Genomic DNA, 27,107 nt, shown 5'->3' with positions numbered 1-27,107 from the left:
CAGTGTATTGCTGAACATGCATGAAAAGCAGCTTCCCTGGACAAATGAAGGGGTAAAAAGATACAATACAAAAAGAAGTGCCACATTTTCTGTAAAGCCTCTGCAAATGTGGACTCAAACAGCCATTTAATAGTCACTTAAGGAGCTGTTGCTGGGAGTGTCGCATGCCTATTGGGAGAAATCATGAATTCAAACCTCAAAACACAACAGTTGTTGTTTTCTTTTTTTAAAGCTCACCGTCTCCTCCCCCGCCGGGCTGAGACTTACAGCATGAGAGTAGGCGCCATAGGCCCCAAACTGGATGGTCATGGGACTGAAGATGCCAAGCTGGCCTGCCATCTGGTGCATCCTGCGCAGGGTCCTCTCCTTATCAGTGTCTGCAAATTTGACCACCAGACTGGACGAGGCACCCTAGAGGGGCACGTATATTTACAAGGTTAGTGAAATGTGCAACTAAAGTTTTGTAGTTAAGTATGTTTTGTGATGTGTATCTTCATTAAAATTGCTTAATGGACACTTTGCAGTGTATTATCCTGATTTGGCTAGATGGAGATTAACAAAAGCAAATAAACAAGAACAAACAACCTGGATAGAGATATAATAAGTCCATCGGGCTGTTAAAGTTTCAACAAAGTAGGACAACTAATAATACTAACTTTTGCATCTACCATGGCTACTTTCAATCAGCAGCGTTTTGCAGATTGCACCTGCCACTTCAGCTGGCCATCCAGCTAATGAGCTTGTGTTTGTTAGCACAACTGTCTGTGCACATCTTTACACTGAAAAAAATGTTGTTCACAGGGAAAAAACTGAAAGAGGTCAACAAGGCAAAACCACAACCATAATAGCTTGGAAAGCTCATATGGATTCCATAACGCTAAAGGCGAGCTTAAAGTGAAAATACTGATCCCATCGATACTGATGTCACCGACTGACTGACTTGTTACATATACCTATTGCTCTGGTTGATATGTGATGCTTTAACTGGAAGCATGGAGATATGTGAACACATTGAACACTATCAGTCTGACCATAATCCTAATGTAGGCCATTTAGAAACAAGGTTGCTGAGCACATGCATTACATTTGCATCTTTTTCCGTGTGGTTGAAAAATAGCTATCTCACAATGTGTGTGTTTCCTTCGGGAAATTACCGACAACAAAATGCAGGCTCCATAATACACACATATTTAGAGCTGATCTATATCAGTGCATCAACATACTTTTATTGAAAAGGTGAGAGTGAGTAGGAGCACTCTACATCACCACGAAGGGGAAACAGTGGTTAGCATGTGGTTCATTTCTGTTATTTGATGTCTAGTCTTCGAGACCTAATATATCTAAGCCAAGGAAGCCAGTTAAAGTGAATGTGCACTTCTCATGACTGCAGTCATTTAGCTGTCAGCATTAAATGGAAGAGAATAGTGAGTGATATTTGCTTTTGTGAACTTTCCATCTCCACTGTATACACTGGGAGTGAACTGTGATCCTAACCAGATCCCACAGGAGTCCCAGTTCCCCAGTGGTGAAGCTCCACTGAATACAGTACAAGGTAATTAGGTCTGACAAAAGCTTTCGGCATGTGGAGGGCGAAGTATTGACTTATGGCTCTGCCTTATGGCAGATATAGTTCCGTATTGATGTCCGTGCTCCTGAGTTTGCATCCAATTAAATCATTTGAGAGACAGAGACTAGAGTCAGTTCCTCATGTGACATCCAGGCAAGGAGAGTGTCTCTGTGTGAGTGAAATACAGAGAGATAGATACAGAAAGAGAGAGAGAGAGAGAGAGTGGGGAGGCTGCCAGGTAGAGAAAGCAGCCACAGACACTGTCAAGAGGACCAGGCTCCTATTTAATTACAGGCAATGCATGCTGGGAAAGAGCATGGAGCACCACCAGGACAGAAGGACACAGGCAGCCAGGGGGCAGTCAGGATATGATTAGTAAGATCATAAAAGCAAAGACATGGGGAGAAAAGGACTCCATGATCATAACTTGGATTCATCTTTCACAAAATGCCTCATCCTGACAGGGTCAGTGCAAATGCAGGCTTTGATTTAGATTTCCATATTTTCTATATTTGTAGAAAGTGAAAATGTGAATGCAGAGGACACAGTGACAGAGAAAGACTAGACTGACCAGTTTGAGTGATGGCCCTGTTTTTTTTACACACGTTTATGACTCTCTGTATAAGAAATTGAAATTGACAAAACTATAACACACTCGAGTGCTGGAGGCATATTACTAAAGCAGAGTTATCCAAACAGAAAACCATGGAAACAAACAAACGTATGCCCTGTGAAGCTGAATACGGCAACTGCACAATAAGAGTGTGTATATGTGTAAATGTATGTGTATTCAGCCACTGAACAAACACAGTCCCAGTCTTACTGTTATGCCGCTTAACTTCATGCCATTTTATAGTAATTCATACAAAAAGTGTGTCCTATTTTCGTAAAAGCTTCATGAAATTTTAAACAGGAACAGCTAAGCGATATGCCATTTAGAGGGTGGTTTGCCAGGGTGGTCTTGTGCTTTGTGGTTTGGTTAGTCATGGCTGCTGCAACAAACCTTACAGAATATCTAGTCATATGTTAATCCTGCAGAAATGTGTTGTTTTTTCCCATGTCATCTGTTTTTGTTATCTCAAATTTTTTTGATATCTTCTTTATAAAAAAAAAAAAAAAAAAACCATGCATTTTCTGAACGCAACAAAACAAACAAGCTAGGTCTTATCCAGAGGCTTTATAAGTAAGCTTTTCGACTAACTCATGTGGAGAGTGTCTAACAAACATTCTCTTAACACAAGCAAGAGAATGTGTTGGCCGTAGATAACTGTGAGAAAGAGGATGGGGAATGAAGAAAGGCATCAGCATGGACCCCAGGGACAGTGCGTCTCAGATGGGATCCTATCAGAGCTAGCCAGCACCCCACCTCAGGCCAGAGGAGACCCATCTGGTGTTTCTCCCTCGATGCCATTTCAATTAACTAAATCAATACTCCGACGTGGCGGCGTTAACGGCACAGTTTTTCCGTTTCTAATTTCATTTCATCCTACCTCCTGACCTTTTTCCGTTCTTTCTCAACTTTGTGGGCCAGTTGAAGGGACTGGGCTGTTGAATTTAATGAGGCTGGCACAGAGCAAACATCCTCCTCCAGCCTTGTTGCTTAAGCCTGCCCATAGCATGGGGGTGCGGCATTTAGATCACATTCATTTTCTGCTTTGTGTGTCTGTGTATTCTTATATTAATTTAATACCTCATGAAGAATGCATTGTGAGCATCGGGACTGTGAAAGCTCGGGGCTGCCTGTACTCACTGCACTGAGTGATGAGGCGAGCCTGGCCTGGTCTGACTTCTCCCAGCAGATTGCTCTGCTGTAGACGACAGCACGGGAGGAGACCCAGTCTTCACTGTCTCCATTGAACAGACTTGGCAGCGACATTAAAGCACTACAACAACCTCTGCAGGTGTCGTCAGCACTGCCACTCAAGTCAGAGTCTAGCATTTCATAGCATGAAAGCCAAACTATCCCTTCTGAAATAATGAAAATACTTTTTCTCTCACCCTTGCCTCTGAACAGGTGAATTTCATATCCTCACATTTCAAGCAGAGGTATTTTGACTAAATCCAGCCTAATCAGAAAAGGTAGATTTCAGAGTGTGATCCCCTTCACGGATCAAGTGTTCCAATCCACATAAAAAAAAGAGTAATATGTGGCCAGGTAATGAAGGAACAGGTGGCAGCAGACAACAGGCACTGGATGCAAAACAGCCACTCCTCACTGGTAGCAGAAAATCACAAGCTGACAAACAAACAGAATAATAACCTCCACCGGCATGACTCCTATACCTGGAGAGAAAATGAATTTGCTGAATTTGATAAGGGCCAACAGGGAGCCTTCACTTTTGACAGGTACAACTAAGGAATTTGTCACAGGTTCAAAAACTAATCTAATTTCTTGAACAACACACTTGACTTGTGAAAATCTCACATATTGGATTTTGTATAGGCTGCCAAGTGTGTAGTTGGAAAAATACACAACGGTAATTGAGGGATTAGAGCTCAACTACACCAGTGAAATGGCATTACGCTTTTATCTCTGCTTTACTGTGATACAAAGACACTGGTGTTAAGTGTTCACTAACAGGCAAACAGACACTCATCTTCCATCATAGGCTTACAGCAGTACAATACAATGCCACAGTCATTGAAGGAAAAATTGTCATTTGTAAAAGCGTATCGAACGTGAAAAGAACCTTCTTTCTTCCCCGTTCAGCAAACACGCAACAGCTATTGGTGAAACTTCCAAAATTCTCTCAGGTTCTACAGACTTATAGACTCTAAAAAGTGTTAATTGAGAGTTTGTTAGAAATTAATTGAATACACCATAACAAGTTTGTTTGGTAATTGGATGAACCCCCTGTGGGCTTCACATTCAACTCTCTGAACCTTGCTACATCTCTGTTAGCCTCATGGGAGGACTGTCCCTCATTAGCACCAAATGATGCTGTCTTGGTCTGGCCATGCTGTCCACCACATACTTCTACGACACTGCGTCAAGCCAAAAAACACAGAAGAACAATACTGTCATTCATAATGGTATTTTCACTTGGTCTGTACGCTGCATTTTGTATATAACAGTTTCCACAACAATATGTGAGGAGCGCAAGTACAAAACGCCATGTAGTATGTCAGCTGGAAGCCTGCTGAGATTCTACAGTAGTTTCATGTGGCATTTGATGAATTGTGTGTTACAATGACAATGTTCCCTGGCTTAGTTTTATCTCTCATTAATCCGGAACTATAGTATCACACACATGCACGGTCTTGTTGCTGCCAACACCAGTGAGCTCCACAGGCCCTGTCAGCCACGCTGTGACACCGAACATGACAATGTCTGCAATTTGCTGGGTGCTGTCTGCCTGCCCCCGGCTCTGCCATTTGAAGTTTTGCCACCTGTGCCTCTGCAGCCCTACTGTAATTCAACAGATGAACCAGTGAGAGTGCCTGTTCTGTGCCCAATCACCTTTTAAGTTAATTTTGGAAGCACCTGCAATCTGCAATAAACATCAATTAAAGCTATGACCCAATATATCAGCTCATGCCCTTCGGTGGCATCCCTTGCCCTTAAGCTTCATTAAAACCTTTCATTTTTGGCCAGCGTATTTTGGTGCAGGTATTATTTATGGCATGTGTGCGTGTGCCAGGTAACACAGATGCTGGAGAGAGAACATTAAGAAGGAGAGAGAGAGAGAGAGACAGAGAGGGAGTGAGAGACACCTCTTTGTTCAAGGTTCATCCAGACCTCACAGCTGGCAGCAGGCAGTAAGCGGAGCAGACTACTCTCTGAATCCTGCCTCCTGTTAGTCTGTTGTTGACGACATGTGGCAGTGATATTATCCAAATTAACTGCATCCCCCTTCGGTACCAAAGCCTTAGTTGGATACTAATGGCCACCTTGCCTATTAATCTGAGAGGAAGTTGGATTTGAGGAGAGAAGGATAACAGGTGCAGGGATAGAGGGAACGAGCTATGGATAATATAGATTATTAATGAACTTTTGGATAGCTCTTGATCTGCCCCGGGTCTGTTTGGGGCTCCATATGTTGCCTTGGACAGTTCATCTCCAGTAGACCTCAGGTGGCTCACTTGTTCAACCTAATGCAACTGTGCCTGGGCTACAGCAACACAAGCAAACACAAAGAGCGCAAAGTAGTCCGCACGAACCAAATCTGTACAAGAAAGCCAAACTAACAGACGGAGTAGTCCAACTATTTAAATCTTCTGAATGTAAACATATTCTGTTGATTGAGTCGACAAGACATTTTGAGTATTAGGTAAATATCTTGATTATAATCTAATTTCAGGAAGAGGCCTGTCATAATTGTGCTCGATCAGTGTGCCACATGATTATTCTTTGGCTCACAGCCCACTGCTTATTAAAAGCTGCCACTTGTGGTTTACACGCCAAAAAGTTTGGACGTTATTTTGCGCAACAACCACACAAGCGGGTTAAACCGACTCTACCACTTATTTCCCTCCCTCACTACTTCAATGTAATGCAAAATGAAGCGGCATCAAAAAGATGTGTAAATTACATCTGGCTTCCAGGACACTATCTGGCTGCCAGGAAGCATCCGTAAATATTTATTGCTGAACATCAGTGAAGTGTGTGAAGGTGCGGATGTCTGCCAGGAAGAGTGTGTGCTCACGTGTATGTCCAGCTGTGCAGTACTCAACATACATCCAGCACTGGTAGGGAGATGCTTCGTAATTCATGGCCTTATTCTTCAACTAAACAAATCAACACCAACTAACGCTATTTCATGCGTCTCATAACTGCTGTATACTAAAGTCCATTACTCTCCACAATCCTTCCTACACTTACATCTAAACTATTCCACACCTCTAAAAGGCACATTTAAATCTACATCTATTTTGTAGGGCAATACAGTCCACTGACTATAGTGATTCCTCTCATTATATCTCAACATGCTGTGTGTGATTCTGTGTAATATGCAATATTTGGGCTATGAGAACAAACACTTGTATTTGTGTTCTATGTCTGTAATTTGAGTGAAGTGATTCCTGTGCAATCCGATTAACGATTGGAATGAGCAGCTATATAAAGAGTATTTACAGCTTCAAATTATGCCGTAACGTACCGATATAAAAACCCTGGTCTTGGAAAGATGATATCCAGACTGTGAAGAATAAATGTAGAAAAGCTGAAAGTTAATGCGAGGCTGATAAACTGCAACTGTCCCACAATATTACTGTATGAAATATCAGGAAGTAGTTAAGGAAGCAAAAGCGGCTTATTAATCTGACCTCATTTTGAAGATCCATCCTAACTCTAGGGTGCTTTTCAATATTATTGACTTACTTGTTAACCTCCCTTCTAGTCACTGTAATGAAGCCTCACTTGATAACTGTGTTCAGGTTAAGTTTTTAATATTCTTTTACAAAAAGCAGCTTTTGGACAGGGGCCAAACTGTCACTGTTAATGTTTTGTGTGCGATGAGGTGTTTGTAAGTCTCCCAGAGAAGGCAGTGGCATGTAGCCTACCTATCCCCGTCCGTATTACAAAATATTCAGCAGCCTTTATGTTATCTATTATTTATAGCACTCTTGCCACTGGTTTAATTTTTTTTTTCTAAATATGCAGTTCGTCTCAGCGAAGGTTTTTACCTGGTTCTTGTCCTACCTTAGAAAATATTTGCAACAATACCCTTCATCTTCAGTAGAACAATAGTGCATGATTCTGCTTGGACGTATCGAAAACAAACTGAAATAGAAAGGTGCACCCAGTAGAGGCTGTGAGGTACTCAGTGGAATGGTAGTTCCTTTAGCCGTTAGCTGATAGTAAAATATACTGTCCAAATCAACAAAAGTGTGCAAACTGTATTCCCCCACTGTGTCTCTGGGCACAGTGTTGCGGCTCGGGGTCGGTGATGCACTCAGCTGTATTATCACAAATGGTCCCTACCGGCCGGTGGGCGGTTAAAAGTAGTGAGTAAGGCGTCAGCAGGAAGAAAATGGAAGTATAAAACAGGCAATAAAAGGTGTGAGTCACCGCAACCACTGGTCCTTGAGCATGTAGCCATTACTGGCCACCCAAACTATTTTGCAGTTTGCTGTAGCAGAATCCGAGATTGATACCATGGACAGACACAGAGGTGCACACTCACTCACTGACGCACGCACACATGCGACCGATCGCATGAATCTCCTGGCGGAGATAATAAAAGAATTGTCACTGATATGCTGATGACACATCTATATCTAGGTGTAGGGAATTCTAACTAGCCATTACCAAGAATGGCCGTGACAGCATACACAGTGTCAGAAGGTAATTACACCAATTCTGAAATAATCTTTTTGGCCTACTATCTCAATTTCATTGCTTCACCGTGAAGATGACACACTGTCTCCTAATGCAAAGTGACTCATTTCACACTCATTTTAATATTCAGGAACAGGTTAAGAGAGCTGTTCAAACTATTAACTTTTGACTGAGGACTATTTCCTCATGCAAGAGAAACATTTTAATCCATAAGTAATCAGAAAATAGTCATCCATGCTGTAGTTGGTTTTTATTTAGCTAAAAAAAAAAATTGAGTTAAATATAATATAATATTTCACTTGTCTCCCACCTGCAATACAGTATCCGGTTTTTCACTTTTACACTGATTGGCTGTTCTTTTAGAACTGAAAGTTTCCTCAACTGTATCACTTGAGTCTGAGACTATCCCATATCACCGAAGTTGCATTCAGAGGTCTTGTGGCGGCTTCCGGGTATTTTCAGTCTACTTAAATCAATTAAGAGGTAGATTTTGAACGTGCCTGAAAATGTTCACCAATCGAATCATTACAGCATTCCTTAAAGCTACTCGTATGTATTTGCATTTTAATCAATTGTTTTACCTTTCTTTTATGTTTATTTTATTAATATGCCTTATTTAAGTCTTTTTTCTCTTAATGATAGTTTATCTGTTTTATTTTTCAGCAGGTTTTGGACCAATCCAGGACTTTAATACTAGTTAATATTACAGTCAACAGACGGCCGGAAAAGGTTCTCCAATGGGATGCTCTGCTTCTTCTGGACATGTAAGTTGGGCAATTGTTATCTAACACATAGCTATAAGAACTCGATCGCTAGTTTCATTTCTTCTTCAATGCAGCATGATGTTCATTTTGCTAATGATGTCCCATTTAGAGTAAAATTGGGTAAATAATAAGGCAGGGTATGCTTTAGGGTATGGTCACCTTGTCATTAACAGGGAACTGTCCACAAACCAATGGGTGAAGTCAAGGTGAGTACGTCCACAGTTTATGGTTCGTGTTAGTCTTTTTTCCCTCAACTATAACTACAATAAGCAAATGGAAATTATATGTGGAATGCAACCATAACCCCGTCAATACATAATACAATAACTATGGAAACTAAGCAAAGCTGGAAACTCATGCCTACATTATCATTTTATACTATGCTTGTACTATATCGGTCTTGTATCTCTATTTCCATTATTCCACAACTTCAGTTTCAAATTTCAATCAGACAGCATCATATATATGTATGTATGTATATATGTATGTATGTATGTATGTATGTATATATGTATATATGTATGTATGTATATATATATATATATATATATATATGTAGTACAATGTCTGCTCAGGATACATTCAAGGATTCATGTGCGGTACACAGTAATCATATCTTTATAAGACTGTGAATTTAAACACTCTATCTGTCTGAAGAAAAGTTAGTGTGAATAGCGGAGGGGGGAGTGGATATTGAGTGAAAGTGACGGATACAGAGTATGCAGCTGTGCGCTGTAAGGTGGCGGATGCTGACTGTTGGATTCTTTTGTGTGCGGTGACATGCGGCAAGAATGTATGTGAGACGGTGGACTGTTGATGCGCTTTGAAAAGAGTCACTGTGGTAAATATATGACTTTGTTCTTCAACCACTTAATGGGAATAGAACCTGTGAATCTCAATAGATCTATTTGTTCAAGGTGTAACCCGTCACCTAAGAATAGGGTCTGTTAATTGCAGTAGTTGTATGCTATATTGGATAGTGTGAAGAGGAGGCAACTTTAGAATAGGGAACCTGTGTGGGTTGATAAGTGTCAAACTACTATTTAATTAGTTATGAGCAAATTAATTCAGAGTTGTTTGGACACTATAAACACTTCTAGTTTGGTGTTTTGTTACATAGAAATAGGCCATATTCATCAGGTGTTGTTAAATTAGAAGGATTATCAAGTCATGTAGAACAAATTCCTTACTCCCTATTAATACACAATGAATAGGGGGTTATTAAGGGAAACTTCTTAGTTGAAGTAGAATAAGGTCATGCAGAATAATGTATTAATAGTGCTTTATAAGATTAATGAAGAGCCAATATGCTACCAATATGCATGCTAATAAGCATCTAATGGTAAACATGTACCTTAATATAAAGTGCTGCCATATAATACACTGTATACACATACTACAGGGTAGTAGAGAGGATATGAAGAAATTCTGGTATATCTTGTGTATATGTTTTTGTCTGAAATGTATGAGGTTTTTTTCCAAACATAAAAGAGACAAAGACATTCAGTACTGAATAAATAAAGAAAGGCATACACTCTCCAGTGGCCGTATGCATGTGGAATGGAAAACTTTAAAGGTAGGCATAGGCAGCGTCTGCCTCTATGCACGGCGGAAAACACGATCAAAAACAGTTCACAGATCTTTGTTGTAAGCTATATCCCATTTAATGAAAGTGGGACCACAGCCAAAAACAGCTGGCAAAGACATCCAAGTGATGTCCACATTGATTGTGAAATTGTTCACAACTACGTTGAAATACACTAAATTCAGTTGATAGAACATGTGAATGTGTTTCAAACTGTATTACTTACAGGCATAGTCTGTCCACCATGCAGGCTGTTGATGGCGGCCTGCGCTTCTGCGTGGCTGGAGAACTTGACAAAGGCGCAGCCTGTATCCACAGAAAAGGAGAAACAGAGAGGAAGGGCACAACATCAGGGAAGGGCCTTGAATATGGGGGGGGGGGAAAACACCATTCATTACTATTGTTTTCATGTTATCTGGTTTGTAAATATATTCTGCCATGTGTGTGTTAGCGCATAACTCTGAATAAATCAGTCTAATTGTAGTGAAAGCATTAGCTTCGTGGAACATCCTGTCCCTCGCCCATTTCTTATTCCACCCCCTCCACTTTGGAGCATGGAGCCAAGGCATTTACTATCCTGACTTGTTTGTGATTATCAATCTGTTTAATATTTACACATTGTGATTTGTGTGCAGTCACTCATAAAAGAGATTATGATGACAAAGGCATAGTATTATAATCTGCCTATCTAACCAAATCTTTGCTCGCACATAATTTCAGATGGAGGGGGGCTTTGCTCAAGGGGCATTGAAATCATCTTAAATCTGTTGTGTAGTTAACGCACAAAAGGAAAAGTCAACATCAAAAGTTGGCCGGAAGACAAGGGAACGGGTGTCGGCAGCAGTGTTCTGGAGCATCATTGCATTAACGTTTCAAATGATTGAATGATTCAAGTAGATAATAATAACCCACAATATGGTTTTTTTAGAAGGTTACATGTTTTAACCACATGATAAAATAGTGTATCAGTGTGTAGTTAAGGACAGGCACTAAACTTCTACAGCATTAGGAGAAGTGAAATACAGTGGAACTGAACTGTGGTAGTCTTTCAAAAACCATTAAATTAAACAGGAGCTATTTCTCTAAGCTTTATGGTCGTCATAGACTGCTCAAGGTATTCTGTTATGTCCTATTCTTATCCTTGCCTTCAGGTAGTGTTAAGTCAAAAGATACCTAATTAACAAACTCGTGGATTAATTCTGCCCCCTTTTCATTAATCGAGTAGCACCAGCGTCTTATAACCAGGCGGGCTGTTTCTGAGTTCAATCCCTGGTTTCTTAAGAACTGCTAATACCTATTTAAAATGGTTACGTATGTTCATATGCATTTATCCGTTCACAAAGGAGTCTTGATGATTCATTTAAATTGCAAACACTGATAGGTCGGCTCAGGGGATGTTCGACCCATTCTCTTCTACGTCTCAGGAGTCAGCTTTGCTTCACAGACAAACAACTTAATAATTTCCTGACAAAATCAAAAAAAGATTGAACTGAGGGACATGCAGTATGTGCACAATCAATGGAAAACAATTTCCACCTTTACCTGAGGCTCTCCTTCTACATTCCATCCACACAATAAATGCAAAGCAGTTGAAACCGTTGTGTGCAGAAATATGGAGAGTTGTAAAGGCCATGTGTTTCCTGTACTGTCAAATGTCCTCAAAGCTCTATAGATCTACAGAGGCAAACCGATAAGTCAAAGAAGCCTTTGATTGTGTCACAGCACTCTGGAACGCTTTTACTTCACTCCAACGCTGCTCTGGGTAGAGGCAGGAAAGGTCTTCATTTGTCCAACTGAAATGTGTCGGCCTACTGTGTGCCATTTGACTGCAAGTCTGTCTTTGAGGGAACAAATGCATTTAACCTTTTGTAGTTGAAATAATAAGGGGCAGTTTGTTCTTGCAAAGGCCTTATTGTTTTGTAAGGCAAGATAACTTGCTGCTGGTTTACTGACAAGACTATCAGATTATGTGCCAGAATCCCAGTGACCCCAGCAGCTCAGCCCGACCACAAAGACCCTGAAAACTGCAGGGCTTGGCGCACCCCATCAAAGGCAAAGTCATGTTCAACATGCAATGTCCTTAAATTTCTCCTCCAAATAAAACAACAAAAACAAAACAATGCTTTAGCCACGCTTTTCCTGACCTAGAAAAAAAACGTTAAGGGACTCACAGCACAACATTTCAGAAGATTGGAAGTTCTACAGCCTCATAAATTATAGTGCACATTTAAGTTTTTGAATTTGATGTCTCAGAATGAGTTTGAGGGGAAAAGGAAAAAGAGAGATTGTATTGCTTTCAAGCGAGAGGATCTGCACAGCCTTTTGAATTCCCGGGGTAATAATATGTATGCATGAATTCCATCCCGCTGGATGGGTGACATTTATAACACAACTTAATTATAGACCTAAAAGCCATCTCTCTATTTTTCCTGACAATTCAGGGCTCTATTCAACTCTGGCAGCAAGTGTTGCACTTTGAAAGTACTTTGAGGAGCAGCACCATAGAGAGATGGATGTTAAACTTCTCGGCCTTTTTATTGGGTGAAGAGGGGTGCTGAAAAGCTTCTGAGTAGCATAAATTTACATCAACAGGGGACAAAGCCTCCATCATGGAACAGATAGCACTGTCAATTTCAAGGTCTGTCTCATTCAAATTACAGGAACCTCATCCCAAGCGAGGCGGCTGGCAAAATAATTTGCCGTAACATCCCGTAATGATTGCGTGGGACTGTTGCACAGTGAGTGATAGTACCAGATACCTATATATGAGACCTTTGTCTGGGGGTAGCATTCATAGTCAACCATGCTCTACAGTTTCCATTTTATGGCAGTGAAAACTTGAAGAAGATGTAATGATCAAGATGGTGATAATGGAGACAAATACCAACACAGGAAACGTATGGTATGTGAAGAGAGAAGAAAGAGAGATGGGGTGCAAGGTGCAGGAGGGTGAAAACGAGTGAAAGCGCGAATGAGGGAGAAAACTAGCTTCTGTCTGACACAGCAGCATCGCGCATATTTAATTGTACGTGCTGTCAATCAGCTTGAGGTATCTGAGCAGACAGGAAGAGAGGGAGCTGGAGAGGGAGGGAGAGACAGCAAAAGAGGAAACAAGCCAGGGAGAAAGGAAGGTAGTGGGCCGGTGGGGCGACGCAGAGCAATAGACCCGGGATTAACAGTGAGAGGAACAGATGTAGACACAGATAGGCGTGTGGTTCAGTACAGCCAGCCTTTCTCTTTGATATACTCGGAAGGCTTGCACATTATCAACCCCTCTACCTTGCCTTCCCCCCCCCCCCATCCTTTCACACATCCAGACGCTTCACGTAGGAGAATAAATCACACTCAACAGAGAGAAAGGAAGGTTCCAAGCAATATCACTGACGTTATCGCTCAAATTATGGCTTTGAGACACAAACCCATCAAAGGACGGTAGGGGTGCCTCTCGCTCTCTCAGAACAATCCCACCTGCATCGCACATTTCACAGCCATCTTTAATTTGACTATGTTTTACTAACTAAATAGCACATACGCCACAGACATGAATGCATAAGCTGTTACTGAATGCAGGCAAATCTGCCGCACAGTGAGTGACAGCAGCAAAACCCAGAGCCTGGCTGCTTTATTTACAGTAGGACATTATCGTCCAATGATGTCTGTGGGGAGGGATGACGGGAATGTGGGGAACAAACATGATTACACCCCTCCGCTTTTCAGATAACAGGAAGAGAAGGAGGAGGAGGAGAGGGATGCGCTGAAAGACGAGGTGTTGTGTGATGTTTTTGTTGAGTACAAGCCCAGGGTGAGAGGAGCTGCCGTGATGAAGGGACAACATCAGAAGAAGTTCGGAAGGGAAAGAAAAAAAGGGAAGAGGAAGAAGAGTGAAAACAAAAAGGGAAGGGAAATATAGAGTAGTGAGAAAAGGGAAAGGGGAAGGGGAGGTGTCGGAGCACTGTGACAATGAAGTATGAAAGAAATGCTAGCGAGACACATAAGAGGTGGTGAAAAAAACAGAATAGCTGAAGGGGAGGATAAGTTATTCAGAAGAGCAGAGTGGATCGCAGACGATGTCAATGAGTGCAGAGAAGGTGGAGCACGGTTTTAAAAATGGAAAGAGCAGAAAGGATAAGAAAGACAGCACACGTACACACAGACAGACAGAGGGATTAAGAGGGACAGACAGGGGAAAGAAGTAGTGGGAGGTGTGTGGGCTCTGACCCTTACTGGCCCCATCAGGCCCTCGCAGGACGGTGCACTCCTCGATCTGGCCGAAGGTCTCGAACAGCCGCCGGACGTCGTCCTCGCTCTGCTGCTTGCCAAGCATTCCGACAAACAGCTTCCTGTCTTCTGGATAGGAAGAGAGGAAGGGGAAGGGAAGGAGGGTGGAAGAAAGGAGATAACAGACAAATGCTACAGCTGATGGTACCGTTCTGCTGAGCTGAGAGGAACTTGTGCAACTCAAACCCCCCTTTTATCAGCAGTCTGCTGTGTTGAGTCTATGCTGCTGCTGCTGTTGTTGTTATTGTTGTTGATCTCACTGATGTGTGGTGTGCCACCCCACCCTGGTATGAGGGAGATATATTCTTATTTCCAGTGAGCTATTCAAGTCTGCCACGGTGACGTTTGATACAGATGATGTTTGGAGCTGGGTTTCAGGTAAAGGTAGAAAGAGAGCGCAAATATTTTGCACAGGTAGACAAACTGTTAGATTGTCTGGATGCTTAAGTCACAGAGTTGAAAGAGAACATGGAACGAGAACATGGTGTGACATTTTGTCATCGCCAAAGGAGCAGGAATTATAATAAGCAACAGTAAACTCTAAAGCACAATCTATCCTATGATAAACTTGGGAAAAGTAAAAAAAAAAATAAAAAGTGTCTCATTCAAGAGTACCCGCTCCACTTTCTGCTGACAGTATGTAAAATATGTCTTATAGAGACAAATTGAAACTCTCATTTCTTCAGTATGAATGACTAAAGATAGAGAACAAATTATTTGGAAAATTAGTCAAGTAGAATTAAAAAATGAACAAGATTCTGAGCATTGCCCAATGTTGGCCTTTTCAGTGTAAAGATGTTGGTGGATGATTATCAGCGTAAGGTTTGCAGATTTGTGTTTTTTAACTCCAACAAATACAAAAGTAAATTAAGCTAGATTCACAATTCAAATAAATGATTTATCGTCCTACTATGTTGCGTACACGCTGCATATTTTTTTACAACTTCATACAAGTTGAAGAGTAAATGAGATTTTTTTTTTTACCACAATAACCGTGACCACGGCCTAATGCTTTCTCAGGCTAGTGATGGAGAAGGGCGGTTGCAGAAACCATTTCAGCACATATAAGTTTAAGAGCTACAAGGTTTAGTTCTAATGCCTTGAAACAAAAGAATGGCAAAGCATTATACTGGGTCATTTATATTGTAATATTTGAACCCCTGACTAAATATTTCGGGTAAATCTGTGATTTGTTTAGCTGGTTTACTTTGCACTATTATGAATAGATAACCTCAGATCTACTTCTTAATGGTCAATTATTGGTCACTAATTCTATGTAATAAGTTAAGTCCACTTAAAAACAATGCTAGGTACGCATCATAGAAACATCAGGGCTATATTCCTACTATCAAACTGACTTCTTTTGTAAACTTTATCAGTAGGAAAAGGTCAACGGTAAGTGGTCAAAGACAAATGTTAAAGTTTAATAACGGTCCCCTTTGGAGAGTCTAAATGTAAGCTGAATCTGGTGTGATTTAACATCTGGAATGACGTTGAGTTTCTCAATGCTTCTCCGTATTAAGTTTGAAAGGCAGCTCCACCTACACCAATATCTTCACTGCCTGACCTCCAGTGGGAGTCACTCCTGCTCAGATGCATGGGCCCTATACCGCTACATTTTGGCCAGCCAGAAAGCTGGATTTTTCTAATTAATCTTCCCAGTGCCCTGGCATTACACAGTGCATTCATCTTCTTTACATCTTTTACATTATGCATCCCCTATTCCGCTGTGTTGTGGAATGAAATGGCTACTAGCAAGAACCCATCGCCAGAACTGATGGAAAGTGGCAGGAAGAGTAAGAAGAGTTTATTGGAAATGACACTGTTGATCATCAGTGTGAGTCATTTGACTGGTTAGAGGCGGGCGAGGAGCGGAGGGCGAGAGCATCACCTGGGTCTCGACAGATGTGACGCCTCCTGTACCTGCCAGGCCCCATTAGACGCAGCTGTTCTAAAAATAAAGCACCAGCGCTTCCTTTTTGCAGCAGGGAAATCGGATCCTGTTCCTTTCCTGTAAAGTTCAAATGAGACACGTGCCTGCTACCCGCTTGGCCACACAAATGAGCACCTGAATAATCAATAAAGGCCACGCTGCTTGGTCTCTACTGCTGGTGTTGTAGCGGTGGTGTCAGTTCATGTTCCTGTAGTCACGCCTCACACAGCGAGATTTCTCAAACCCACCGAGTACGACTGCTCATTACCATCCCTCCACCCCTCGGAGCTCCGGGGTTGGAAGTAAGCAAGAACCCTGAGGTGATCGCCACAGAGACACTTATACCATCAACTGGGATTTAGCAAATACCGACATGGAGGACAGACATCTAGCTGGAAATTGGGCAACAGTGGAGGAGCTGCGTAGCTGTAAAGTCGGCCCTGAACAGGTGTGGGAGAGAAATGAGCCTGACCCCTGTCCATGGCAGCAAAGGTGAAACATGAAATGAGGCAACAGCCCGTCCAGAGCGCACATGACTTTGCCTTGATGTCCCTCCATCTTTCAGATTTACACCGAGGTGTCACTGTTACAACTTAAATGGGCAGAGTGCAGTTTTACAGGCCTCCTGCAGTGTGTTAATGTTTTGGGACAAAAGTCTCATCTCGGTCCTGGCCCGAGGAGATCTAATGGCGGTTTTACAAGGCTAATTAACAAGCCATGAGCGAAGTAATGAACTTTCCAAATGTGCTGGCAAACGCAAAAATAAATTACACCCCAGTGAAGGCATTAAAGGAAGTGTGAGTGTACTTGGGAGCCTTCCTTTGGGATAGCCACGGTGAGAAAATGAATTTGGAGCTGCTATCTTTTCATTGCCTGACCTAAGAGTGTCTCAGTCGGCCCACTGCATGCGCTGGCCAGAGTATAGATTGCTATTAATTAGTCCACTTTGCACCTGTCTCCAAAGCAGCTCTTATTGGATTTTGCATGTTCTCGCTCGTCGCTTATGGCCACTCGCAAGCTTTGAATTGGCATTTTATGAATATGAATAAATATATTGTAATGCACCCTCTGCACGACGGCGGCGTGACTCCAAATTGTTATCCATTAAAAGTGGGGAGAGCAGGGGGAAAAAAAGAATAATCTTCTCAAGTACAGTCATGTATTTGCATTAAGAGGGGTGAGGACCTTCATATGGAACCGTCTGAGGATACAGAAGTATGACAGAACTCATTGAGCCGACTGTTTGACCTCTTGGTACTTATCTCTCATTGAGAGGGGCTCATCTTATCCCACTAACAGAGCTGAGCCACACAGCTCGAAAACATTTGAGCTCTACAGCACTTCTCTGCCCTACTCTGAAGAGACCTTTTGTAATCTGCACTTTCAAAACCTTGCCACTACTTTAAAATGATAATGTGTGTGCACGTGTGTGTTGCAGCCATGAAGCCTGGCCAGATTATTTTGATGATTTTTTGTATCGTTGCATCTTCAATCACCATTAATTAATCCTGGAACCTTTCTAACTGTATACATTTAACTATAATTAGCAGTGTTATGGAAGATATTTTTATTATATGTACAGTATTGGATATTTGTAAAGCGAATGTGTGCAAAGACGTACGGTTTTATTATTGTCAGGCCTTTGCCAGTGCACACACTCTTCTTCTCATACACAAAGTAATTCACACGTCCTTTTTTTGTGTTTCCTCATCTTCTGACTGAAGGTGGGAGCAATTGTGTGGAAAATGGTTCCATGTCAGTCTACAGCCATGTCCAAACTGAGGTGGCATGTGGACAGCCCCAGTTTATGAATGCAAATAAAAAAAAGGAGATCAAAAATGTTATCAAAACACTACTGACATCTGACAATTGCTTGTCTCAAGGAGCCTTTTCATTTCAGCGCCCGGTATATTAAAAATTAATGGATTTTGCACAGATGCCATATGCTGTCAAGATTGATGCTTCTCTCCCTGGAATAAAGTGCTACTTGTGTTGTAGGCTGCAGTATATGCATATAGAGTGTGCTTTTTCTTTCCTCCCATCTCCTTTTGTCTCTCTATTGCCCTCCCTGTATCTTTCTCTTTACCCTTTTAATGGCATCCCTCACCCTGTTCTTTCTCTCCAGGCAAATAGTGCATTGCTGTGAAGTATACTTTTAAATAGTTTCTGCTTTTGTTTGGCAATAATGGGAATATTTTCTTTAAATAATTACTCTCCTGCTAGTGTGTCATGGTAAATATATATACAGTATATGTATTTCTTTCACGGTTTTATTACATTGTTGCCCGCTGGTAGCAGTCGGGGAAGCTTGGTAGTAGTAAGTGTTCAGAAAGCATGGACAGCTGCATCTAAAGATAAATGATGCCTGCTAGGCCGCTGGATGCATTTCAAATGCAGAGTAATGTTCCAGGCAGCACAACAGAGAAGTTGTGCTTCTTCTGGTCTCATTAGAAAAGCCTGACGCTGGTGCGCAACTGCCTGGGAGGCCTGCCACCAGACACGCTCGCACATGTAGGCGTACAGACCGGGTGTACAGTACGGCTTCTTAATATTGAGTGAGACATTATTTTTCACCATCTTCTGTATGTGCCAGTTGTGTAAAGGCAGGATTCTGTTTGGAATCAAACGGTGCCATTTGCTTTTAGAACAGGCTTTTAAAGATAGTGAGCGTTATACATTATTAAGAGAGGACATTTCTTTTTGTTATCGAGCATTGTTATAACTCTTGTATTCTCGAGTTAATAGTCCTGCGGCCATGCGACTTTCGCATCCTCAGCAGTTTTTCATGTTAAACTTCTGTGAACAGAAGACATTGCTCCACCACTTTAGATTCCCCTTAGTGATAAATATGGTTTTTTTTTTATTTAAAACCTGTCACAAGTTTTATTTCTTGCCATATTAAAATTATTGCATATGAATTTGGGGGATTATTTTGACTTAACAGAAGAAGCAAAGAGGGGTTTGTCAGTTTATTTGGCAAATATGATGATGCTGCAAAGTGAGTATGGGACAATTACTTGTAATAACGGCAACAAAAAATATAACAGGACAAATGGAAGACAAAAGACAAAAAATGAGTTTATGATGTAACATATATAATATGCCTACAACCTTTCCTTAGCATGGGAATCAGCCCATATGAGGTGATTTCTCCCGCTACAGTATTTCAAAGAATTTTTAGAAGAAGTTTTATTGATTTGTTTGAGCCTATGTTAACAAAGTGGGTCTGGTGGATAGTGGGATAACGTTTCAAGATAGCAGTTCAATACAACGTACCCCGGTTCTCTGCATCTCCTGTTGTACACGGTGATGTTGGCAGGTGCACCCGGAGGCTGCCAGAGCTGGGTTACCTAGTTAGCTGAGATGGCTAACATTCTTAAGTTAATTCAGTGTTATGACCTCACAAATGCTAGCTGTTAGCGTAAATGTCAACTTGCTAAACTAACTCAGAGGTAACGTATGCAAAGAAAAAGCTGCAGAGTGGGATATCTTCACTGTCAGCAGTATGGGCGACTCATTTCATCATTCTATGTTATTCTAATAATAACAAATATTCCTTGATGGAGATTTAAGTATATTGTTTAAATGTACTACTGAATATTCTCATAATTACACACCCACTTAATAGAGGTGAGATTTTTTTTATTCAGTAGTTTTCCTGTTGTATAGTGTTTCATTCCAAATTGATATAATGTTAGATTTAAAAAAATGCGCAAACTTGTGTGTGTGTGTATACAGCTTAATTTCTCAACCCCCACAAACTTTCCTATTGCCTTTACAGAACCCATTCAACTACTAAATAATCCCCATCCTACTTATAACTCATGTTTAGTTCCTATCCAGCTAACATTAGTACTTAGATACGATCCCAGTAAAAATGATGTGCAAACGCATACTACACATGTCTGCTGCTGGTCCCAATCTGGTGTATGCGAGGGGATTATACAGTATAGTGAGGTGGTAAATGGAATAATTAAAGGAGAACAAATGTTCAAATTGTCGGTGTATCAAGCACGACGAGAATATACAGGCTTTGTGTTTGTAAATTAATTACTTATACCACTACAGCTGTCAAATCCATTTACCCAGGGAAGTGGGAGGGATCAAAAAACAGTACAGAACAATCAAGGAAACTTGTGAGGAATTGCCTGTTGCAGCACTAGTCCAAATATTTTAACTCCTTCTTTTTGCACTTTAGAAACATCATTCTCTAATGGATCAAACATGGATCTCTACAACAAAGTAATTTAAATTAATACTTTAAAACCTTAAATGAATACAGTGCAATGGTCACTGTTGGAAATCCCTGAATTATTTTGCCTGTCCAAGAGTCCCCATGTCTGTGTCTATTTCTCCGCACACACATATCAACCGCTGCCAGGGTTCTTCCTGACTTTTCAGAGTTTTGCACGATTGTGTCCAGAGGCACAGAGGGATCCTTTGGCTTCATTTGCATGTAAAGTGGAGCGCGCTCTTCTGTGGGCGTGAGGTGCCTCCAGACAGCCCCTCCCCTGTGGCCTGCCAGAGCCAGCCAGCAGCCCTCACTCTTCCCTACCTGCTGGGGTGGGGCATGACAGCACAGTGCGCAACATCTTAAGGTCCTGTCAATCTCTTCACTGCCCCAACTGGGGTCAACCATCTGAAGAGCAGCAGGTTGGCAAGGACAAACACGACCCATTTACAAAGACTCCCGTCAGCCAGACAAAGGGCATGGATAAGATATTAAAAAGGCTCACACGGGGCTGCAGAGTATAAAATGCAGGGATTGCAATGCCTCTGGCACTCTATAAGTATCTAATAAAACAAAAGTATGGGGAGCTAATAAACAAGTAGGGTTAGGAGACTGTGTGTAGACAAAAGCACTGAGAGTGGCACTTTGTGAAAAAGTCGATGTTGATGGAGGTTGCTGGGCATTTCGGGAGAGTGTTGAAACCATCTTATCAGAGTTAATAAAAGGAGAGGGTGTTGCAGGCTGACCCGTCATCTCACTTCTCATCAGTGTGGTCTCCAGTCTCACAGCAGTGGCTAGAGGAGTGGGACCTGGCTCCAAGATTGTGTTTAGATAATGGCCATCTCCAATCATAGATAATCTGGCCCCATCTTTTCTTCATAGACACAGCGTCAGACAAGGTCAGGGGGAAAAGGATTCCTGGCGAGGCGAGGAGGAGATAGGGATGGGGCGGCTCTGAGATGATTTACTGCTGAGATTCACTCAGCTGCCTCCATCACCCTCCGTTAACTTTCTCATCCTGTCGTCTCTTCCCCTCTCGCTCTTTTTGTCTTCAATCCTTCACTCTCTCGCATTCCTCCATGGGCCTTGTACTGAATCCCCACCTCTCTCACTATCACTCGCTCCATCTCTCCCTTTGCACTGCAGTACCAATGAGACGGAATGAGGGAGAAGGAAGGAAAAACAATAGAGAGGGAGAACAAGCGATGTCTACTTTTCCTCATTTCAGCCTCTTTTGGTTTGAAGCAAATTGCTTGGGTTTCAAGTGGAGCTATATTAGCGTATCTGTTCCTGCACTGACCACAGAGTGAGTGAGCAGAAGAATCATGCCTTGATTGTGTCTCAGTATCTCTGAGTTGAAATCATGGTTTGATAGAATTGTGCAGGAAAAAAAAAAGTGTTAACCACATCTTATAAATGTGGACTTTGTGGGGAAGAGGTCGGCTGACTCAGGGAACATAAATAGATTTGAGGGCTGTGAAGTTCCCCTCTCATGCTCCATTTTTTCTTGATAATCCAAGGAAAAAATAAAATAAGATATGAGTCATTGTAATAGACAGCCAGAGAATCAGCTCTGTGATCCACAATGGCAGCCGAGTGGCAGGATTTGTGTGGCGCCGTGGCCCCCCTCATCATTTTCTGAGTTCTGGTTTTATTCTCCTCCTGACACTCCCATACCCCCAGAGACAAGTCGTCTCTTAGGGACACCGTGAGGGGCTACTGGAGTCTCCAAATGGCGTAATGGGCCCTAATGCCTGCACAGGCACGTAATCGAGACCTCTGCACAAGTTCCCATGACAGATAATTGCTGATGTCTTGGTAGTGATAAATGTGACTCCATTCTAGAGGTACAAATGTCCCGGTGCAGCCCTAGGTTTGACAATCAAGAGGCCCCACTGGGATTGGTGCACCTCACTGCTCCCCAGCCTTCCACGGAAGAATCCCTCGCTACTTTCTCTCCTTTAGTCTTGGCTGGGCTGTCTATTGTACTTTAACCACAGGCCTTCATAGTAAATCTCATTTCATTGTCAGCCGTGACTGTGGTTTACTTCCCTGGCCTGTCTGCTGACTTCCTGTTGCCATTAACGCTCAATATCTCTGTTGGGGCCTGTCTGCTTGGTCTTATTTCATTCTGTGCTGTGTCCTGTCCTGTCCTCCCATATAGAAAGTCCATCTGACAGACTGGCAGAGGCTGTGCCAGCCTAAGAGCTCTCTGTATTTCATTCACACTGCCGGTTCATCTCCCTTCTCTTTCTGCTGAAAAAAGGGTTGTAATTGATATTGGGACCCATCCATCCTCCCTTTTTAAGTCCAGAGATCCAATTTATCTTGGTGAGAATGGCGATTGGCTCTCGCCCATGCCTTGTCGGTCATACTTTGCCTGTTTTTAGATGGCCGTTAATTAAAGTGCCGCCATGACAAAAAATCCGATCTACACGGGGGTGTGTGTGGCAATAGAAATGGTCCATCTGATTCACACTTGACCACATAAATCAGCAAAGTGGCTCAGTCTAATCTGACCTAGGCAGTCTAAATCACCACTCTGAAATGCAAGCGCAGGGCAGACACAGACTGGTCCAATTAGATCGTATTCCACCCATGTAAATCTTTAACAGGCTCAATCTGCATTAACCTCAGTGTTGTTAGTCAGAAATGGCTTCAGAATGAGCTAGTCAATCACCTTGTCAGTCAGACTAAAGATGGAGGTAGGAGGCTTTGTGAAAGAACAGTACTATGTCAAAGCACAATCGCTACATGTTAATGTCACGATTAATGCTTTAAATGGGCGGGTTTGCTTTTGAAACAACATTCTTTCACAAAAAAAATTCCATGCAGTATGCCAAGTGAGTTCAGCTGGAAGTCTTAACATCAAGCATTGAATCACACTGAATCTGACTCGGATAACTTTTAGATGGTTTAACAATCTATACTATTTAATCCCAATGTAATCATGGGACAGTACTCGAAATTAGGCAGACAGGATAGATAGGTAGCTAAATGGACAGTTCGAGAAGTAAGTAAGTAAGTTGGAAGGCACTATGGAAACATTTATAGTAGATACTGTACATGTGGATGTGGAGTTTAAAGAAGTGAAACAGGAATTAGTTGTGTTCTTACGACTAGACAAAAAAACAGATACCACAAAGAGGTTCAAAACCCCTTGAACAATGATACCTCCTAGTTTGAGAAACTTACTTTATGCTGTCTCCCCTTCATTCGATGACTTATAAATTCATACATCCATTCAAAATGATACCGTCTCTGTCCATGTAGTATAGCTCTGGGGTGTTTATATACTGTATATGTGTGTGTGTGTGTGTGTGTGTGTGTGTGTGTGTGTGTGTGTGTGCTTGTCTTTGTATATTTGGGGTCTATTCCATTGCCTCTTATCCTTATGGAAATCAGAGGATGTAGATCCTCTACTCGCCCTTTTTTTTTTACCATTCCCTGTCTCTCTTTTATTTCTCTCCATGTCTCTCTATCTTGTCTTTGAACTGCTCCCAGTGACTGTGAACCTGAGACAGCCCCTCTGCTGGCACAGATGGGAAGTCAATAGAAGCAAGTGACCTATATTTCGGGCTACTCTACTAACTCCCAGTGTGTCTCAAGTGAGAGCAGAATATTAAGGATTGCGTGTACGCTGTTCCAGTGTATTTGTGTGTTTGCGTGTGTGTGTTTTTAAGGGGTGTGTGCAACGGAGACCAGGAGAAGGTTAATTACCTCCTCGTCCTTCGCTGTCGGCTGGCTTTACCTGGATGGGTCGGTTCATCTGGAGAGAGAGAGAGAGAAGTAGACGGAGAGAGAGAAGGAAGAGATGGGAAATCCCAGGTTAGCACGAAATGATAGGAGTGAACAAGTGAAATGTGCTAGTGTTCCTGGCGTTAATGGCTTGATTCTGTCGTGCTCTGTGAGTTTAATGCAAAAATCAGCAGTGATGACAACGTAAAAGAGATCAATCTGTTTGGTTCTCCATGCCAACGTGTTTAATTAATCGAGGGCACTGCCTCTAGAGAAGCCCGAATTACCCCCACAGTTCAGCAGAATTAGCACTTTTCAATGACGGAGCCACACTGGGTGTCAGATGGCACTTGGAGATTAATGCCATTACATCAGCCACTCCCAGCCCCAGAGGGAGAGGTACTCTCAGGCTGGCCCTTGCTCTTCCTGTCCCCTCCTGGCTCCAGACTCGCAGTCACCAGCTATATACTGCTCATCCCTGACCCTCAGCAATCCCTCTTTCTCTGCCTCCATCCCTTCCTCCAGTCTCTCCTCTCTACCCAGAATCCCTTTTGCAACTCACAACCAATGTACCACTGGTCTGGACAGCCAGCCCCACCCTGACCCAGCCTGCTCCTCCTGGAAGCTATTTAGAGCCAACGAACAGCGTAGCTGTGAAACAGCTTGTGAAAGGTTAACAGTGGGGAATCGATAAACAACCTTTGAAGAACAACTTTATAGTGAGGTGAAAGCAAAACGTCGCCAAGCTAACATAATAAAAACCTTTTAAAAACTGCACACCGTGGATAAAAACTCCCCTGGCTCTCTTTGCTCCCCTGTCTATGGTTTCTTTTCTTTTTTTTCACTCCCCGGAGTTTGAATGTGAAAACAGAAAAGCACTTGATCTTGTGACTTCTGTGAAACGAATAATATCCCCTCTTTCCTTTGTTAAAAGGGGAGGTGTTATGAGCCACCCTCGAAGACCCTTGCTTATTGAGGCTACCCACGCATGTCATAGTTGGCATTGTGTCTTTTATTTGGCATGGTGTTTTTCTGGCTTCAGTCTGCAGTGGGCCTATCTTTCTAACTAGGCCATGCAGACAGGCCCAACATGTGAGTGCCAGTGAATGACACACGATATTGCCCCCTCAGATCAGTCAGCAAGGGCAGCACAGTGGGTGTTGGGCCCTCAGGCAACGCATCACTTGACAGCAGTTGACCATGGCCAAATATAGACCTAAGGCTTGAGACATGTATAGACAAGCATATACATGGTGACACCCTGGGGACGTAATGTACTTGCTTTGCAATATGCTGTGGCACTGGAACAAAGCTTAGAGAGATGACTCACAAAGACCAGCGAATGACACACACACACAGATTCAGACGCAAGCGCAGTCACATCCATATAAATGGACGTTGATAGAGGACTTTCACCCATGAAACCATTGTTTTTTTTTGTTATATTTTACGTAACAAATATATATATTTTAACCACCACGGTTTTTCCTAAACCTAACCCAGTGGTTTTGTTGCCTAAACAGGGCTTGTGCAGGCGCACTAATCGCTTGTGTTGCTGGACATTTGCAAGAGAACGGACAAAAGATTATATATAACTTTTCGATATGTGAACCTTTGTATGAGGATATGTTGACGATTGATGTATGTGAGTAAGCAGTGGAGAGAGTTAAGGTCAGTTGGAGCATTGTAGGCAGTATTGTATTGAAGGTGTGTTGTGTGTATATAGTGTGTGTGTGTGTGTGTGTGTGTGTGTGTGTGTGTATATTGTGTGTGTCTTGGCAGCAGCTCAGGTTGGGGGAAACATTTGTCTCACATAAGAGGTTTAGAGTAGCCTGAGGTCCCAAGATCCCTGTCCAGTGATCAGTCAGCTTCTAGGTCTTAAACGGCAGCGATTGGTCAGGAGGCTTCATTAGTAGCCCCTGAGCCACTGCAGCAACAAGAGTCATTAGACAACCCAAAAGTACACTTGTGGTTGCTAGGCAACCGAGCGGAGGTGGCCGGCAGGCAAGGCAGGCAAGGCAAGCTGTCCGTTGGTCTGTGGGCTGTTAGCCAACCAATTGGCACTCCTTTCTTTCTTCTTTCTTTCTTCCTTCTTTTTTTTCTTTACTTGGTCCGAGGAGGTCATAGTGAGAGGGGAGGGGAAAAAAAGATTCCTCAACTCCAACCTTCCAGCATGTCCCACTTTCATGTCCCTTTTTAGTGACTGTGACAATGAGTTTTCAGAGCGAGTCTGCTGCAACGTCTGCTCCAGCTTCCTGCCAAATTATGGAGTTCAGCTTGATGCCAAACTATGGAGTTGTGAGATGTGGAGTTGTGCATGTGGCAGCAGTTCAGATGTCTGCTTCTTTGAACTACATTATAGTGTCCTCTATATACATTTTCTTGTGCAAACAGAGGAAATGTTTCGAGCACATATGCATACTGCACAGACATCTTGAAATTAACTTTACTTTTATCCTCTTATCTCTCTCTCTCTCTCTCTCCCTCTCTCTCTCTCTCTCTCTCTCTCTCTCTCTCTCTCTCTGTCACTCACACACACACACACACACAGGCACAAAAAGTCTAGGGGCTCAATAGCAGCAGGTGGCTTAGGTGACATTTTAATCCCTTATTACTGAGTGCAGGATTAGCCAACAGATCAAGGCAGAGTTAATTATATGAATTCATCAGAGGCTGGGCGAAGAGGCAGCCTGCTTTCCCCTAGGGCCAGGACCCACCCCCACTCCCACAC

General features: G+C 42.4%; 1 protein-coding gene across 10 annotated transcripts in view; it reads right to left on the bottom strand.

The window, feature by feature from the left end:
• The window catches only part of celf6 (CUGBP Elav-like family member 6), a 134,289-nt gene that overhangs the window by 24,766 nt on the left and 82,416 nt on the right, over nucleotides 1-27,107 (bottom strand). For 3 of the 10 annotated variants that reach the window (XM_031848426.1, XM_031848430.1, XM_031848428.1), the window contains exons 3-6: nucleotides 24,359-24,407; nucleotides 14,415-14,543; nucleotides 10,423-10,502; nucleotides 238-411 (exon numbers count right to left, since the gene is read on the bottom strand). In XM_031848426.1, coding sequence (XP_031704286.1) covers nucleotides 238-411; nucleotides 10,423-10,502; nucleotides 14,415-14,543; nucleotides 24,359-24,407 — 432 coding nt within the window. The remainder of the gene's footprint in view (nucleotides 1-237; nucleotides 412-10,422; nucleotides 10,503-14,414; nucleotides 14,544-24,358; nucleotides 24,408-27,107) is intronic. The other 7 variants (XM_031848431.1, XM_031848432.1, XM_031848435.1 and 4 more) reach the window with 4 other exon arrangements.

This window comes from Anarrhichthys ocellatus, unplaced genomic scaffold, assembly GCF_004355925.1.
Source record: "Anarrhichthys ocellatus isolate YVR2014 unplaced genomic scaffold, GSC_Weel_1.0 scaffold8, whole genome shotgun sequence".
NCBI classification, from domain to species: Eukaryota; Metazoa; Chordata; class Actinopteri; order Perciformes; family Anarhichadidae; genus Anarrhichthys; species Anarrhichthys ocellatus.
The sequence above is the reverse complement of the archived record's forward strand: the minus strand, read 5'-3'. Positions and strand labels throughout refer to the sequence as shown.